The sequence below is a fragment of the Pholis gunnellus genome (genome assembly GCF_910591455.1).
Source record: "Pholis gunnellus genome assembly, chromosome: 9".
Lineage (NCBI taxonomy): Eukaryota > Metazoa > Chordata > Actinopteri > Perciformes > Pholidae > Pholis > Pholis gunnellus.
The window spans coordinates 15735740-15755076 of NC_136535.1; the positions used below are offsets into that span (position 1 = coordinate 15735740).

The window sequence follows — 19337 nt, forward strand, 5'->3', positions numbered from 1 at the left end:
AACTAAGAGCTGTTCCTTTGTGGTCGTAGCACCCAAGACAAATGGGTATGGGTATAAACAAGGCCATATTTTCAAGTGGAGCTAGTGGATCTTGGATGATAATGATGATGACGATGAGACCTCTCATCCAATTTATTATTCCAAGGTTAAATGGAGTCAGGGAGCATCAATAAGAATAACTCAACTTGAAAGCAAATATAATAGCGTCCAAGCACCCGATGCAACTCAAACGGGATGTGTGTGCCCTCCTTGCAACAGCTGACCACTTGGGAACACTTCCCAATAAAAAGACACATTCAAATTTTAAAATCAACATAATGTCTAAAAAAAAAAGAATACTCATCTCATCTGAGCATAAAGCCACCAAGTCCACACACACACACACACAGCCCAAGTCACATTGGTGAACAGATATTTTTCATTGGCTACATGCAAATACATGCGGTTATTACACCACCAGCAAATCATTAAACAGTCTTGGGTCTTAACACAGTATATCCCTCATTTAATTATCCTCCTAAATACCACTCATACTCGGTGCTCTCAGAATTTGGCACTCTTTGTTATTCCTCATTTCTGGAATAAATCACATGGAGCAGAGCTTTACGTGAAGGACTATTTGGTGCCAGCTTTCTGTCATTGTTAGGGAATCATACCGCCTACATATTTAAATCCCAATTCAAGACCCAATTTCCTTGTTAATACCTGAAACCTGCTTTAAGTGCCGTCGGTAGGAGCCACTTTCTGCCTTTGTCAACTACAATTCTTGTTGTCATTCCTCAGTTTTCCTGCACACTACCCATGTGTTACTGAGTGCTGTCATTTCCACTCACATACACATTGGTACGGATTCAACAGTGCACATAAAGCCGACTGATAAAAGCAGACACAGAGGCAGATTTGCAGGCACAGAGGCTCAGCAGCACTATGTGCACGTGCACCTGAATCTGCACCCACAGACACAAGCTCTGTCCCCAATTTCTTGAAGTCTGTGTGTACTTGTTCTCTCTCTGGTTTCACCTCATTTGTATTGAAATTGCTTTATAAAAGATGTAAATGACCTGGCCCTTTTTCTAATGACCTAGTATTTTTCCGAGTATTGTCGGGGCCTCTGTGGCTCTTCTTCAAACAGAACTACCAAACCCTGTGAGAGAATTATATCTCAGCTGCCAGTTTGCTGGGCTCTGGAGAGCAAGTTTTTAAGGATAAGAAAACAGTTGAGGAAAGCGAGGAGGGTTGTGTGAAGACATCTTGAACACCCTGAGGTTTTAAAAGGGGAAACTCATAACACTGTGGTGTCTGAAGTTGAATGTGAACAACACCCACCGGTGCACCTGGCGCTCTGCGTCTGCATGTGTGTGCGTACATGAACATGCAAGAGAGTGTGCTTCTTCCTCCGAAGTTATCAGTCCACAACCAGACTCCTAATGGCCTGGGAATAAGAGTTGCTTTAAAAGTCTGCATTTCTTTAAAGCTTCAAACGTATAGCTTTATTGCAGTTTTGCCGTGGTGTGCAAAATACGGTAGATGGGATTTCCTTGTGATTTTCCCGTCATGGAACACAGCACTTTCACACCCCTGTATAGACTTTTCATACCTTTATATAGTTATTTTAATATGATTTTGTTCTCAACTTCACAGGAGGCTTCTAGTGGAACTGGTTCCTAGTCATTTTTCTTTCAATGTTTGGTGGAAGTTTTTGGATGAGTATAAACTGCAGGAAATATATCAGCTTGCAATAGCAGTTGTGTTTCCAAGTCTGCAACGCAGCACAGATCTAATTAACAGGCAAATTTGACCGGTCATTTCTTTTTTTTAACAGAATTGCAATGCTAGAAAACAGCTTTGGACCATGTATTTTTTCTCGTTAGCTAATGTCATTCCCATACGGTGTCACAAGAAATGAATCGGGACACATTTGGAATGTTTACGTTTCCAGCTGTGAAATGGTCTATAGGGCAACGGGAGCTCAGCGATAGAGAGACAAATTGAAACCAAAGAAAGTGACAAAGACAACAACAGAAGAGTCCCCGTGGTATTGATCTCTGTTGGCTTTTTACTGGTGTGATTGATGGATGTGTGCAGGTCTGCTTTTATTACTCTGTACTTAACCAAGTCAACACAGAGGGATGGAGGGGAGACAATATACAAAGGCAGTAGTTTCTAGCCTTAGTCCAAGAGATCGAGCTTCCTTATGACGGCAGCCATTTGTTAAAAATATAAAATCCTCTTCCCATTCACACACATATCAACAAGAAGCTGGAAAGTGAATTATGTTTTTTGCTGAATTGCATATTGTAGTAGGACACAAACACATTCATCCAGGCTCTCTCTTTAGTTAGTGTGAAGAGCTGTTAAGTGACTGTAGCAGGTTTGCGTTTTTCTTCATTCCTTCCCTGTCCCTCTGTCCGGCTCGCGTTATGTACAAAACATCTATAAAAAGCTATTGTTGCAGAAATTGGAAGGAGTGAAATCGTCCGACTTGGTCTGGCTTGACTGCAAGTCGGTGCTGGAACAGCTTCAGCAGTCTGTGAGCTATGAAATTAGCATTTATATTGTGCCCCATGTATGCTGAAACATGATGCATAGACATCACGTACGGCCAGTGAGGTGTGAGTCAATGAACAGACAAACAAATGTACTTTTATAATTTGTACTTTAAGGCTAATTATGTGATCTACTTTTATTATTGTCAATAAATCCCATAAATAGACTAAAACCCACAATGCTTTAAGTCGTCAACAGCCTGTCCACGGTCTCCTCCTGACCCTAACCAAAGCACTGCTTCCTAAACCACACGCGTGTCACAGTCTTGCACTTTGTTCACTCATCATCCCACCCGACTACCTCCCCCTGACTTGTGTGGGGTACACAAATGTAGCACTTCCTCCACTCAAACAATGTTGCTCGTGAACATGATCCAAAATTACTAATAACATTGTGTAAATATAATTTCTAGGAGGCAGGTTTGGGAATTGGTGAGTGTTTACGGCACTTCAAAAACGCAATGAACTCAAAGTAAACTACAGTGCCTCTGTTTATTGTTATGAGGAAACATGTCACAGGTTATTGTTGCCATGCAGTCTGTTTAATCAAACTATGAGCCTGGTTAGATAAGTTGAATCCATATGCAGATTCCAGGTGCAGAGATACGTAGACATAGTCGATCAGCAGTCATTTTATTCTCAGTCTTATCACAGCAGAGCAGGAGGCTGTGGTTTCTACTGTCCAGTGATGCAGCGAGAGAGAGAGAGAGAGAGAGCGAGCGAGAGGCAAAGCCGCACAATTCTGTGTCACCCCCCCCCCCCCCCCCAGCCTCTGTACACAGCCACGGGTGGAACAAAGTGGTCGCTATGACAACAGGGCAAGTCGTCACAGTAACAGTTGTGCCACCTGATGTGCTCCAAGTTCTCAAATGTTGCTGATTTCAACTGGCGCGACTATTTTTGTGGCTTTCGCTGTGAGGCGAATCAATTGCCAGTCAACCAGCTACCACACAAATAAGTATTTCCAGCTGTGGAGAGGACAAAACAATTTCACTTATATTCCAGTTCTGAAAATACACAACAACCGCTTATGCTTCACCCTCCTGAAAGCCGTCACAGGGACTTTGAATGGATTTCGCACATGCCTGTGGTGAACTACACACACCCCGCTGTACGTAAGCGGGGTGTGTGTAGTTCGACAATCTCTTGAACAAACTCGTGGTTAGACAGAAGATTTGTGAGCTGGTATATATCTTGCATAAGCACATAGACTTGTTGTTATAACACTCAGTAAAGCTTTTATCAGCTGCAATAAAAAATAAAAAAAGAACTTTAGTTTGCTTTTGCTTTTGCTTTTCTTGTCTAAGCACAAGAAAATGCTTGAGACTTGTTAATCACTGTTATCTGATGTCATGTCGCCAAAGTAAGTTACTTTTCGCTGGATTCACGAGCTGAGTGCCGGGATAGAGCAATAGCAAAGTAGTACATAACGCTGTCTTTTTTATGATGTAGTGGAGCCCAAGCACACCAGTTTGACAGTTGCATTATTTGAAAAGCAGCGCAATAACGGGGGGGCTCCAAAATACATCACTGCTGGGCTCTTTAAATCTCCCTACAACATCAACTAAATGAAAAAACAAGACATAAATAAACAGACAGCCGAACAGAGAGTTGGTTCTCTAAAAGACAGGTTGTAAATAAGTGTGTGTGTGGGTGTGTGAGTGTGTGTGTGTGGTGTGAGGAAAACTGCTTTTGTTTCTTATCCACTTTTTGCTGGATATAACAGATTGGCATGCGTCTGACTGTTCCTGAATTTAGTGTCTGGCTCTGCTTCAAATCCACAAATCTTTCATCGAAGGCAGTAAACCTGGTGTGAACAATGACCTCCAAAGGACATATGGGATGCTTACACAATGCTTTCTGACAGTAAAATATGTAGTTAGGTTCTGTAAAGCAACCGTTAAACATTAAAGAGGTGCTTAAGCTATTTAGTAGTACTTACAGAACATTGTGGAGAATCTTTAGAAAGAATTGTCAAAATCGAAGTAACATAGTCTAAGATATTCTGACATTAAGCCTCACCAGCCAAGCCTAAAGAAACATTTCCCATAATGCAACTCAGTAGCCAATTTATTTTTTATTTGCACAAGCTGAACTCTCAGACAAGTTAACTGAATAGTGCAATCCAGTATGAAATGTGTTTGCTGTGACTGTGCAATATGACACGATCTCGTCTATGCTCTGTTTAGCTTTGTCAGTTGTTGATGAACTGTCTACGATGCAAACCATGTGTGTTTTTCCAGGAGAATCCGTATGTGATGCTGCGGCAGAACCACCAAGAGCTGGAGGGAAATGACCGCTACGAAGGCTTCTGTGTGGACATGCTGAAGGAGCTGGCGGATATTCTCAAGTTCAAGTATCGCATACGGCTGGTGGGGGACGGACTGTACGGGGTTCCTGGAGCCAATGGAACGTGGACCGGCATGGTTGGAGAGCTCATATCAAGGGTATGATGAAAAAAAAATACACATGCACAGCCTGTAAACAAGCCCTGCAACCATAAATCATGATTTTTATCACTTCATATACACATATAAGCACACCAGTGTCCAAAGTACTTGCTTCAGGCATTCACATACACAAACAGAAGAAAGTGTCATACAGCTTTCATATAGTTCACAGCTTGCAGCTTTCCTTTATGTCATACGTTTTTCATTCAGCACTTTTTTCATCTAAAGCGTTGTATTTTCCAACACAGTCACAGCTTGTTGGTGGCTTGTCCCCTGTCAACTCCTTTTCCTAAGCCTTCTGACCTTAACAGACTTTCCTCCTGAATCGCTCTATGTTGTTGCTGTTAAACCTCTTGAGTGAGGTGTTTCACTCCTCCAGCTACACTGTATGTGGCTCTTAACAGGCAGATAAGGCTATACCATGCCGAGTTCACACTACATGACTTTAGCACCGATTTTCGACTCGCAGACAGTTTGTGGCTCCCCAACAATATCCCTCAGAGGCAGGATTTGACTTGAAAAAAAAAACACCCTGGCATGGGCCGGTCAGACAAAAAAAAAAACTCTTGTGTTGGCCCAAAATCACATCTACCCAGCCGTAAATTGGCCGGTATGGCTGATGGCCAGTCCACCTCTGGTCAGAGGCAAATCATTGTTGCTTTGGCGTTCACAAATTAACACTGAAGCACTATGTGTGAACTGTTTAAAAGACATGAGCCAAAGCATCCCTGACCATCCATTACCTTTAACACTGCTTATCCTGTTCCGGGGTCGCGGTGGGGCTGAATCCGATCGCAGCTGACATTGGCCAAAGGCAGACTACACCCTGGACAGGTCGCCAGACTATCGCAGGGCTGACACATAAAGACAGACAACCATTCACCCTCACATTCACACCTACGGGCAATTTAGAGTCATGAATTAACCTCTTTGGACTGTGGGAGGAAGCCGGAGACCCTGGAGAGAACACACGGAGCACGGGGGAGAAAAAGTGGATGTTGGAGGGATTGTCTGTAACAAAGGAACTTTACTGTATGTGTAGCATTTGCAACAGACACCAAAGTCGTTGCACTTAGAGAAACAAATAGTGAAGATGTGTGGAAACAGGCTAATTTGTGCCAACAGCAAAACTAACAATCATGACTACAAGGAAAGTTCAGGCCGATTGCTTGAATAAAAAGTCCTGTCTCACGCATGGTATTACATATTTTTTCCGCGTCACTTCTTGCATGTGTTTCTGTGACAAAACAGTCTCATCTGGGATTCGTCTTGGTGAAAGATCTGGTAGTGTGCGACCCCCTGTCGTCGGTTAGTCATGTAGTGTGAAAACCAGAAGGACTTCGAGACTCACGATTACAAGACAAGCAAGTTATGTAGTGTTAACAGTACAGCGATCTGACAACTTTGAAAGTCGTGTAGTGTCAACTTGGCTTAAGGGAGCTGAGGGGAGAAGGAGGGGAGGGGGTGAGGGCGTGAAACAGCATGAAAAATAGTTCGGAGGAAGGCTGGGGTGAGGAAGAGGAAAACAGGAATGAAGTAGAAAGGGATTGAGCCACTCCTTAGAGGTGATCTGTCTTAATACTGTGGGCTAATGGAGGGCAAAGCCATTAAGTATGTAAAGCAAGGAGTGCCTGCTCTTGTTATTGTCACAGCCTGCCACCGCCTTCATCCCCTGTAAGTTGCCTGCAGAAGGCTGACCTTCAGAAGTGCCGTGGTTAAAGTCAAGGCAGGGGGGTGGACAAAAAGTCGAGACGCACTTGAGAGACATTTGTCACAGGATGGGGGACATCGGGAGGGATGTTCCACAGTGGACAGAAAGGATTGAGCTTGTGTGGATAAAGGCTTAGAAAGGGATGGGGAAGATGGCAGAGTAAAAAAGAGATTGTGACAAAAAACAAAGGGATAAGCTGAAAGGATATGAAATATATACTCCGTAGCAGCAAAGGAGGACAGCCTTGGGTTATTCCGGACAACCGATACCTGTGTTCCTGCCAGTACCATTTAGACTGAACAATATTTCACTGTTTGAGGTGATTAGTTTGACGGGTGTCAGGCTGCCTGAGCTAACAATGAGACCAGACATGCCAGGAGGAATCCTGACTGTACTTAGACCAAAGTCTAAGTACAGTATGTCCTGGTTCCTTAATCCACTGTGCTGCAGTTAGAGAACAGAGGCATCTCCAAAGACTAAACTCTTAAAGTCAAATGCTACATCCTAGAGGGTAATGTTTAATTCATCCCTGACATTTGCAAGTTTTATTTAGTCTTTTACCGGGTTACCCTGAAATTATTGAAACGGGCGTGATGCAATATTGAACAGCCAACATTACAGTGTGTGTGTGTTGTTTTTTTTCAGTTTCTCTAGAAGGCATAACAGCAGGCAGGCAAAGGAATCAATATTAATATTCTATCGTCACATAAATATTTCAGAGGCTGTTACGACCGTGTGTTCATTTTTCAAAGGATCGTGACTTCCTTTGTTGGAATTGCCTGGACGGTCGTTCCCTGCGTGTGACTTCCTCCCGGCAACTGGGAGCAGGCGATCAGATTTTCAAACGGCGGAGAGAGAGAGAGAGAGAAAAAAAGACGAGGCGGAGGCTGGGGAGAGCTGATGATGGAAGGTCAAAGCCTGCGGGCCGAGGCGAGGGCAGCATGGAGACAGTAGGCTGCGGTGTGGAGTGTAGGCTGGGGCGAGGTTAAAGAGGTGGACATTTTGAAGTGTCACACACTAATTGGAGCACAGACAGAGCAGGGCTTTTCAGGTGAAGCTCTAAATGTCTCCTGGTAGCATTTCAAACCTGCTCTAAAGGTTAAAATAATTATGGAAAAAAAAACATCCATTTTTACATCACACCAAAATGGATGTTGTGGCAAAAACACTCTTTCATGCATGCCAGTTGCCCCCTCTCCCTGTCTCTCTTTCCTGGAGATACAAACAGTGTTTTGTGGATTTTGAGTGGCGTCTGCAGTGCTGCAGCACAACTCCCCTCTCCTTACTCTCATCCTCCCATTGCTCTCTGTCTCCCCAATCCTCTTAGTTCTCCTGCAGCAGACAAAGAGAAATGCGTTGCTGCTTTCACTCTTTGCTCCTCAGGGGGATGAAAAATCCCTCGCAGTTGCACTTTGCTGGCCTGTATTATTAGCAGGGAGCTGTCCAGTATTCAGCGTACATTGACCATTTTCTATGTGGGTGCGTGTGTGTGTTTTTGTGTTTGTGTGTCTCTTACGAGCCGCTGCTTTGTCAAGTGATTTGTCTTGACAGTGTTCCCTTGGCCAGCCACAATGGGTACCCTCAGCTCTCTTGTGCCCTACACACACAGACACACACACACACACACACACACACACACACACACACACACACACACACACACACATAGTGCCAATGCTGAATTATCCTCCCCACAGATCTATTGGCGGACAAATAGGCTATGGGACACAAAAGGGCATTATTAGGGAAATAGTATCTAGTAGCCCACTTCTTATATCTTCCTTTCAAGCTCTTAAATGATGTCATAAACGCATGTCACGTCCTCACGTCTATGTTCAGTATGGCTTTGACTGTGTGTTCATCTGATTTGATTGTACTCGCCCCCCCGTGTTTCAGAAAGCTGACCTGGCACTCGCAGGCCTCACCATCACAGCAGAGCGTGAAAAGGTCATTGACTTCTCCAAGCCCTTCATGACCCTCGGCATCAGCATCATGTACCGCGTCCACCTGGTGAGTTACCGGCCCTCCAAACACACACGCACACACTCTAACCGATCGAACCGGCTCTCATACTGCTTGCGGACATACCACAGCAGGCTGTCAGCTTTGTCTAATGGCTGGAAAAGGACCACTCTCTCTTTTGGACTGTGGAGTCTAATCGGTCCAAATCCTTCCACAAACTCACTTCTTTTGCGCCTTATCACCTCTTTTACCTCTTCCATTTCCCCTGCATCTGTGTGTTTTCAAGGCCATACTCTCCTCTTCCTTATGTCCTCCTCTCCTCCAACCCTTAGTCTCGCTTACTTGCTTCTTCTTTATCTTCCCAACATCATTTCCACTTCTTTCCCTGCAGTCTCAACTTTTAATAGTCCTCTGTGTTTGCTCATTTCCTCTTTCTGTTGCTGTGCCGCCTCCCCCCCCCCCCACACTCCCATCCTTGCAGCACCATTTGGCTTCCTGATGAATGTACCAGTTTCACAATTGTTTTCTGCTTGCCCTTTGCATTGGTCTGGTCATCCTATTCACATAAGCAACACCCTCCATGCTCTGCAAAGAGCAAGCCCAAGCAAGAAACATTGAAGCAACAGCAGTGCAGTTGGAAATGAGCCAATGTTTGCAGAGTCACTGGCCCATTAATCATTAGTCCTCCCCCAAAACCCAAGGTGACACAGCGGAGCCCATGGCACTGGCCACAGTCCGCACTTAGGTGATCTGGCACGTGCATAGTTTCCCGGAGGGCTATTTACTCATATTCCCTCTGGCTCCTGTCTCCCCTTCTTGTAAATCTCCCTCCTTCTCACCTTCCAATAGTCTACACACAGCACTAATTGGTTTAGCAGTGAGGGACTCAATTAAGCGCCAACAGTTGGGGAGAATCAATCAAAGCTCACAGCAGGTACAGTGTTAAATGGGCTGCCGGGTAGCGTATCGCCTCTGAAGTAGGCGGCAGGCAGGCGGTCGCAGCATGACGAGGTAATATGAAACTGATGTCCCTCGGGCTGAACCACAGAGTCAGAGGGTTTAATTAGCACAGACTTGACCCAGTTGACACCAGATTCCTGAGTAGGCTAAGAGGTCAATAAGAAGGAAAAGAACAAAGCAGTTATTATCTAGATAAAGCACCGGTGTACGGAGTTCCTTTAAATTCAGAAAAGTACAAGACAAGAGGGAAAATGAAGACAGGTGTCGCCTTTCTCTGTCCCACCATCATTTTCTCATGCTCTTTTTACTCCCCCATTGCCCCTTGGCGTTTTTCTCAGATCTCACTCAGAGCAGTCCCTCAGCATGGCTCTAAAATTCGATATTTGAATTTCTGTGACTGCTCTTGTTTAGTTCTAATCCAATGACTATTGATCTGAGGCACAGTGGTTTCTACAAGGGGGTTTGCTGCTTATTTCAAACTTTAAATGAAAACTTCAGTCTAATCAATAAGAATGGTGAATGCAATAAAATAAAGGTGCCGGTTAAGTATTAATTACCGTCAGACTATCTGCCATTCAATCACCATCTCTGCTCTCTGCTCTCTCTCTCTCTCTCTCTCTCTCTCTCTCTCTCTCTCTCTCTCTCTCTCTCTCTCTCTCTCTCTCTCTCTCTCTCTCTCTTTCTCTCTTGTGTCTGTCTGGCATTAGTCCCATTTTGTGAACACGATATCTCAGGAACGCCTGGAGGGAATTTCTTCAAAATTGGCACAAACGTCCACTTGGACTCATTGATGAACTGATTGGAATTTCGTCGACAAAAGTCAAGGTCACTGTGGCCTAACAATACACGTTTTGGGCCATAACTCAAGAATTGATATGCCAACTATGACAATTTCACACATATGTCTAAAATAATGAAGTGATGACATTTTGGACAGACATATAGACTGCAACTTGACTGAAACTCCACTGGTTCCTCCACTCAAAAAATCCCATGTCTGGGTTCTCCAGCTCTCTTGCCTGACTATTTTGTTGCTGGTTGTAGGTTTGCAATAGGTACTATAGTCATGTAGTACTTTGGCATGTGGTTTGAGGCCATATACAGGTACAGGTACAATTATAAATAAAAAAGATTTGCTGTCAAACACAAATCAAAGAGCTTACCTTCACCTCGGAAGCCAGTACGATATGTGAATTGGGCCACAGATTTAATAAACCGGACATAAACTACAGCTACTGTCAACCTCTTCTCATAAACACCATCCATCCCATTACATTCATCATCTGTAGAACAAGGAGCCATATGCTGTAACCAAAGACCTCAACACTCCGAGCTACTTTATATCTGTGCCAGTTCCATCATGCAAACACTTCCTTCATTTCGAGGACTGTGCGGCAAAGTAAACTCACTGTGCATACGAGAGAAAGAGAGAGCGGCACTTAGTTAGACATAGCAGCTAATTAGGTGCGAGTGGAAGCCGTGTCAGATTCAGCAGCTGGCCTGAGGGTACAGCGTAGCATACGGAGCTTTATTGACTCTTTGGCCACACGCGACCTCAGACAAAATTACACCGTCACAAACACATGTAGCCTTGCGCGTATACACACACCCACATATTTTCCCTCTCTAATGCACAGTCACAAGCATGTACAAAACACACAGACATAAAGTTAGACAAGAGCCCTGGAGACAGCAGGATGTTGTTATGAATATGGCCCTGTGACCTCTGCCAATTCAACTGCTCTCTGCAGATTGCACCTGCGGCTATCTCAACAACAGCAACAGCCAATGGCGTCGAGTCTGACACAATTAGAAAGGCACACACTATCAAAGAGCCCAGAAAACAAGACAGAATGTGGGGAGGCACAGGGAGGGAAAGGAAGAAAGACGAAAGAGAATTAGCAAGAAATGGGCAGAAAGAGAAGGAAAAGGGGTGGAGAGAAGACGGAGAAACGAGAGCAAGAGTTGAAATGACAATGGGAAGTCTCCTTCAGTGAGTCAGTATTCAGGCAGCCTCAGGGGGCAACAGCGTGGTATGAATACCAAAAGGCAGGATGACTAGCTGAAATCCTTGACTGGATAACCTCACCAGCTCCTTCAGCCCTGGCATGCCATCCCAAGAGGGGGGGAGGTGCAATGAAGGGGGGACAGTGGGAAGTTGAGACAGAACAAGGGCAGTGCAAGGTAAAAAATGCATGAGCTCTTCATATGCATGTTAAGAGGAAAGAGGGATATACGCATACTATAATAGGCAGCAATTCCTCGTTATTCTATTTGTTGACATGTACTCGTAAAGGCTGGTCGTAAAGGATTCTTTGCCCTCTGCACGACGTCTGCGTTCTCTCCTGTCCTTTGATTTGCCTTACGCCCTCTTATCTTAACGTGACGATAAACCTTTATAAACTGATTCCCCTGCCTTTAATAAAAACAACTCAAACACGGCAGCAAATGTTTATCTATGAAGAGCCAGAGCAACCTGGCTATAATTTCTACTCATATACAAACATTTGGTGCTTGTTTAACTCCCTTTATTGCTCATGTTTACCAGATGCGCCATGGTTGCTGTGTTTTCCTCAGCCAGAAGTCAGCTACCTGCTGCCTCTGTGGTTAGCATTGGTGCTCTCTACGCACTCGGTTGCCCAAGCACGTACTCTATCTGCCCTGCTGCGGATGACTGACAGCACAGACAGCTGCTGACAAGCTTTGAAAATACAAGCACACACAAACACATCAGCTTCTGACAGTCTGTCTTGCACACAGACTCACCTTCCAAAATGAAGAGAACGCAGACCACCTATATTAGCTCACTGTAATCCTAGGCCATTTAGATGGATTGGGAGGTATTTGTGATTTCATAAATTGTTCTCTCCAGTCAATTTATCCCTGATAACCTCTGAATTACTAAATACACTCAATATTTACATACATAAATTATTGATAGCTGTGCTAACATCAGTGACACTTAGCCCTCAGCTGTAGAGATTAATCAGTTGTAAGCATCTGTGAAGGACAGATGCACGTCTTGGAGGCTGTCCTGGCCAACCTTAGCGGGCAGTTGGATGACACGGGAGGGTCGTCGGCTGATTTGGCTCACCTGGGCCCTTGAGCTCTAAACACTGGCACCTGTGCCTATCCCGATATCCCTCCTCGACTCCTCTATCCTTGTTCCTCGATCACTTGATCTCGAAATCAATGGAGACCCGCCACCTTGAAGGATGTCCCATTTCATTAAATGCGCTGGCAGGAGACAATGATAGAGGTCGGCTTCCGGCGAAGATACACAAGTGCAGCCTTTGCCGAAGTGTTTCTGCTATGCGTTTGTAAATGCTCCACCCCCATGTGGAACACTTGACCATTGTTCGGGAGAGAGGTGTTTTACTAAAAGTAAACTTTGACAACTTGTCACGCGAGTCGTCAGTCACATGAGTCGCTTATTGTCACTCACTGGTGACGCGAGTCGAATTGAAGTTAATGTCAACCTTTGTTTTTTCCTAAACCTAACTAAGTGGTTTTGTTGCCTCAACCAAACTTTCTGGGAAGCAAAAAGATACTATACATGTAAAGTGCGCCATCATGACACGTTGACAGTAATGCTATGGGTACCTAATATATCGATCTCCACTGACCGGGCGCTGGTAGTTGACGAGTTGGGAGGGAGAATGCATTGGATCTGCCTACTCGATTGTCGGTTTTGTGTTTATCTTATTTTTAATAAACTATGTTTGTTTTAAGTATAGCCTTGCATGGACTCCCTCTTTGTCACACAGTGTTTCATAATTTCTTTAGATAACAGGAAACAGGAGTCAGTCAGCCTGTTCTATGGGCCACCGCCACTTAAACAAGGACTTACATTGGGAAAGAGACGTTTGTAACTCAGTGGATTTATTTTTGTTGAGGTAAATCAACTTACCAGTACGAACATTTGAACAGCCCTTTTAAAAGTTGTAAAATGCACTTTGATTATTTTCTGTCCTCTGATCATGTGAATGGACTGAGGTTTAGGATACAGAAAACGCCATAGTGTCAATGCTCTATGGAGCCCATAATGCAGAAGATCCAGGTAATTTAATCCTAATACTCTAAAGTCTGACGTCTTTTGCTTCATGCACCACTGAGCAACTTTCATAGGAATAAACGGGGCATCGCCTTGGACGCTGTATCCGCCCCATGCACACTTTTTAGCATTTTTTTGAAGTTATTCAGTGGGTGGAATTAGGCTCAGACCTGGGGGTGGAGTTAGACTTTAAGAACTCATGTTTGTAAAATGGAAGAAAATATTTCCAGTGAAAGTATCCTGACACACTTTAGATACATCCACACATATTTTTAATACATTTTGTGCAGTCCCCAATTTATCTGAACGTCTGAGTGCTCATTAGTGTGTCTCTTGCAGCCTCACCATGGATAATGTCCCTTCCAACTCCTGAAAACTTTCTTTAAATGTTAAAGCACACATATTATACCACAAAAGTCAAAATTATGTAGCAGCACAGTACTTTTTTGTTCTTTCTCACCTCCTACCTTTTTCTCTGTCTTCATTTCTGATCTGCTTTTCTGCACCTTTACATCTCCACTGACCGCGTCTCTGAGGGTCTTTTCATTTTAATAATAGCACCTTGGTGGGCGCTTAAGATGTGGACACGTGGGGCGAGCATTTAACAAAAGCGCTGGCTCAGCATGCACCACACTGGACCAGCAAACAGCAGGACTCATGTCAGCACACACGCTGTTACCCCAATAATGCAAGTGGCAACAAGAGGCGGCTTCGCAGTCATACTCATTTTATAACAGTACTCTACCTCTGAGAAGGCCATTGCGTGTTTCACCACTCCACTATTCTATTTTCAGACAGCTATCATCATTATCATAAGCATTACACTCTATAGATAGACAGACAGACATTAAGACTGGCAGGCTGATTTGAATCATGCAAAAGATTACACTGAATCTCCCTCTCCTGCTTCCTGCACCGCTCCTATTTTACAGGCTAATATGCAAGAGATTACAGACGCATTAATGAATTTTCTTCTCTGCGTAAGTCTAAATGGGTGTTCGTTTGTCATAACAGTTGCTCAACAACATAAGTTCACACTCTTACAACAAATATAATTTTGGAGGGCCTCAGAAATGTATTACTGCATTATGTTGGCGTGCGTGATGTCCCCTAGCAGCACCTAATTAAGTATTTTTGCATGGAAGCGATTTAGGCTTGTTCATGTGCTCCACTTTGCTGCTCGTCGACAGAAATGCAAGATAACTTCTACTCTCATAACAACACTTGGACAGTTGGCTGTTTGATCACATTTCATAGTCATTAACAGATGGAGCACGTGCATCCGTGTGTAAATGGCTAATATTCCCTTGCTGATGTTTTGCTCAGCTAGGCTATAGGCTGAACATGCACGTGAGAAATATATGCATGCAATAAACAGGCGCAATCACCAACAATTGGTTTAATTTAGAGGACAACGGCTGTTGGTGCTGGAAATGAAACATTAGGAATTAGCCCCTATATTCCCATTGGCCTGCTGGCTGCCAACCCTATCTTAGCCACTTTATCTCCTCTTCCACTGGTTACCAATACATACCAGCCCATAGCTGCTTCAGCACAGCTGTTCAAGCCAAAGCTATTAATATCGTTCCGTTTTCTCCAAACTGGGATGCCATAGGCTCCCAGTCATACATGAAGTCAACTATAGGTCACAGAGATGAATTTTGGTTTAATGTAGCTGTAATGGTTTACTTCATAATTTGACCTTCCTCTCTCTACTGCATGCAACCTTGTGGAGAGTGCAAATGATGACTGTTTTGACCTCTAATGGTTCTTTGATGATTTTACCTAATACGCTAACGGATGTAATTTCACATCAAAGCATACTTTATACCAATTAATAGGAAACAGTGAGTTAATTCAGTTTTTTTTTTCAGTGTCAGAATCCAGGAAATAATACCTCTTATCTGTGATGTTGTATAAATATACAGCCCCGTGCCACTCTGTTGACAATTCATGGGAGACTGAGTTTGTGCTTTCATACAATGTTGATCTGAATGTTTACATGCAAATGAGATTCATATAATTATATTGTTATCAGTTTAGGACAGGAAAATCTAGGCTTATCATATCAAAATGCCTTTATTTACTGTCCCAGTCACCCTTTCCCTCTTTTCCAAATTACACAAGCGGCAGTAAATGTTGTTTAAAACAGACCAAATTAAGCCTGGGGCAAGGTTTATTTTATGAATCTGTGCACTTACTTCGTGGGGGTGATGGTAGAGATTTAGATGTTTGTTTTTTTTGCATGCTAATTAGTTAATCTTCACTTTTGCAATCAAGCATTTAACCTTTTGTTAAAAAAAAGCCCATGTTGGGTTGCCTCGTGTGAATTGAACGTGGGATCAAAGTGGTCACGGTCTGTGCAGCCTTTAATGATTTTAACCATTGTAATGAGTGTTTCTGTGTGTCTGTGTGTTTCAGGGACGTAGGCCAGGCTACTTCTCCTTCCTGGATCCCTTCTCCCCTGGTGTCTGGCTCTTCATGCTTCTGGCCTATTTGGCTGTCAGCTGCATCCTCTTTCTGGTGGCCAGGTAAAGAGCTCACCCGTAAAAGACGCTCTGTACAGATGACAGAGAGACAGAGTGAGAGAGAGAATACAACAAGACAAACAAAGGTGGTAGAGTACAGAGAGTTGAACCGCAAAAAGTTTGTTTGGGGGTTATACAGGGGAGGAAACAGGTGTTTGTTCTCTCGCCTCTAGTCTCTATCTATCTAGTCTATCTTCCACATCCAGGTACAGAGAGATGTTCTCCCCCCAGTGGTGCGTCTCCAGCGTCATACTGGCCCCTGCTGGTCTGAGAGGGAACTGTTATTAAATTACACTTATGAAGAAACATTATAAAAAACACCTTTAACACCTTCTGAAATCAAATTATCAGTTCACAGACAGGTCGATGTATTACCTGTGTCAAGAGAGTTCAGTGTGTGGTTTACTGTAATTATAGTGAGTGATTTAATGTCATCATAATATTATGGTTAATATATACTTTTTGTTTTTGCTGAACTTTGGGAAGAAAATGATTTCCTTTACAATCTTTGCAAACAACACATTCCTGACAAATCAAGTGCGTACCTACCAAAGTCTTTGTAGTTGAAGAGAAGGAATGATTACAGAGACCAGTGTTCTTTCAGTGTACATGAACATTTGGGTGTTGTATAAAGGCTGTATTACACTTTAAAAATCCCTAAATTCTTAATTTTGTCCGTGTAATAATTTTGTTAGTTTTAGCAGATCAGAAGGAGATTATGCCTTAGTTTTAAGACAGGTACACCACATAGTTGTCAGATAACTTTAGCTACAATACCAATACATACCAATTACATTGGTATATTGGTATTACCTTCACCCCCACTGTTTAAGTAGGCAGCACATGGGGAATGAAAAGCAGGTCCCTTCTCTCCAGAGAGCCAAGGTGACTTTGAGCTCAGTTGACTGTTAGAGTTGCTTTGCTTCGTGTCTGTCTGTCCCTTTCTTTCTCCATTCCGCCCGCTTCCTATCTCTGGAATATTTGCTCTCGTCTGAATACTTAATCCAACTTTGATTCACACTGTTGTTGGCTGTATTCTCCCTATGACTCTATCTGCTGTCTAAACCCATTGTCTCGTTCTCTCCAGATTGACACCCTATGAGTGGTACAACCCCCACCCGTGTCTTAAGGGTCGCTGTAACCTGCTGATTAACCAGTACTCACTTGGTAACAGTTTCTGGTTCCCCGTTGGAGGCTTCATGCAGCAAGGATCCACCATTGCTCCAAGAGCTCTGTCAACGCGCTGTGTCAGCGGAGTGTGGTCAGTATTGGCGACAGAGACACACAAGCATTAGTGCATCTCCATTGTTTTCAGCTTTTAAATCCACTAAAGTATACAACCATTCAACTCTGTTCTGTATTCATTTTGTGCATATTGAGCCATCATGGAATGCATTTCATCTTTAATGTGATCTTGAAGCTTCATTCCAGATTTCCTGGACATCAGGGTTCAATATGAGATAGTGATTTGTGCATACGTGGGACATCACTACCTTTCATTCAAACCGAGCATTGATACCTTCTTCCTTACATACCCACCCATTCATGCATCCAACCCCGTCATCCACCCTGCAGGCTCTTCATCTCTGAGGTGCACAGATATTTTTTATCCTCCTGCACTTTCTCCCAGACAATCCATCTTCATACACCAGCCTTGCCATTTGCATACTTTTATAGGTGAATAAATGTGCTTGTCCGCTGCCTTTTCTCCATAGGTGGGCCTTCACATTAATCATCATCTCATCCTACACTGCTAACCTGGCTGCCTTCCTAACAGTCCAGAGGATGGAGGTGCCGATAGAGTCAGTAGACGACCTGGCAGATCAGACAGCGATAGAGTACGGCACCATGCACGGAGGATCCACAATGACCTTCTTCCAGGTCAGAAGTTACGCATGTCATTGCATATGATTGCTTGTTTATTCACAGCCACACAGTTGGCCACAGACTCAAGAGCCTGCAGTGATTAGTGTGCCATCAGTGATCAGGTTATCCTCCTCATCACCCTCCTGTACTTCCTGTCTTCCTGCGCCAACCAACGGTTTTATCTCTTTTCTGTCTGATCCTTGCCACAACTATTCGATATCCTTATCTTCAGGGAGATGGGGAACTGTCCAGGTCCCTAAGAGAGACACACCGTATCCTCATTCATCTTCTCAAGATTTGACCTCAGAGCAGGGCTGGACTTGGGCAAAAAAAATCTGCCCTGGCATTTTGGCCCAGATCAGCTTACCACAATCGATCACACACCACCCATCTTCTCTTGCCCCTGAATATGTAGGCCACACCAACCGTTCCACTCCCTAAAAACACTAAAGCCGTGCAATACGTAAGAGGGAATCAAGGAAGATCAGAGAGTGATAAATACCTTCAAAAAGTGGCGTTGCAAAATTGCATACTCCATTCTGATGAACACGGCTTTCCACAAGAATCAGAATCAGAACCATTTATTGCCACGGTATGTTGCACATACAAGGAATTTGACATGACGGGTGGTGCACAACATTAAACAATCAACCACAATCAACACAATCAACACATCGCTATACACATCGATATGGAGTAGCCAGCCAGTGGGAAAAATAGCCACCCACGGGGGGGGGTCCAGGGGCTACTTGCTAATATTTGTCAAACACCGAGGACAATTCTCCGCCCTCTACTCGGCAGGACATAACCTCTCAGCTCAGAGCATGCACACACATTCACAGTGTCAATTTAGAGAGATGAAATGGGTCGAACTACCTGTTTATGGGCTGGTCACGTCAGCCTAATTGGGAAAGTGCCTGGTCTGCCAGATGGCCAGTTCAGCCTTGCCTCAGAGAGAGGGAGAAAAAGAATGAGAGACAGGGTAAGTAACAGAGAAAGAGTGTATAACAGGGAGAAGGACAGTGAAGGATGATGTGGAGGGAAGGGATACATTAGCATTGTCTTACTTTGTGCTTCCACGTCCAATGGACCTTGAACAGCTCAAAGAAGACCGGCCAAGAGAAAGTACAGGTGGAGATGTTAAGTGAGGATTGTGTTCTGAACTTAGAAGCGATTCAAAAGATCTGCTGAAGAAAACACATTCACATTTAACTGCAGCAAACCTTTCGGAGAATTTGAATAAATCCATCAGTCAAGACC

At 43.8% G+C, this 19337-nt stretch overlaps 1 protein-coding gene across 2 annotated transcripts in view; it reads left to right on the forward strand.

The window, feature by feature from the left end:
• The window catches only part of grik4 (glutamate receptor, ionotropic, kainate 4), a gene marked incomplete at both ends in the record, with an annotated part of 132639 nt that overhangs the window by 109799 nt on the left and 3503 nt on the right, over window positions 1–19337 (forward strand). For both annotated transcript variants that reach the window (XM_079165606.1, XM_079165607.1), the window contains 5 exons: window positions 4790–4993; window positions 8604–8717; window positions 16105–16214; window positions 17299–17472; window positions 17927–18092. In XM_079165606.1, the coding sequence (XP_079021732.1) occupies window positions 4790–4993; window positions 8604–8717; window positions 16105–16214; window positions 17299–17472; window positions 17927–18092 (768 nt within the window). The remainder of the gene's footprint in view (window positions 1–4789; window positions 4994–8603; window positions 8718–16104; window positions 16215–17298; window positions 17473–17926; window positions 18093–19337) is intronic.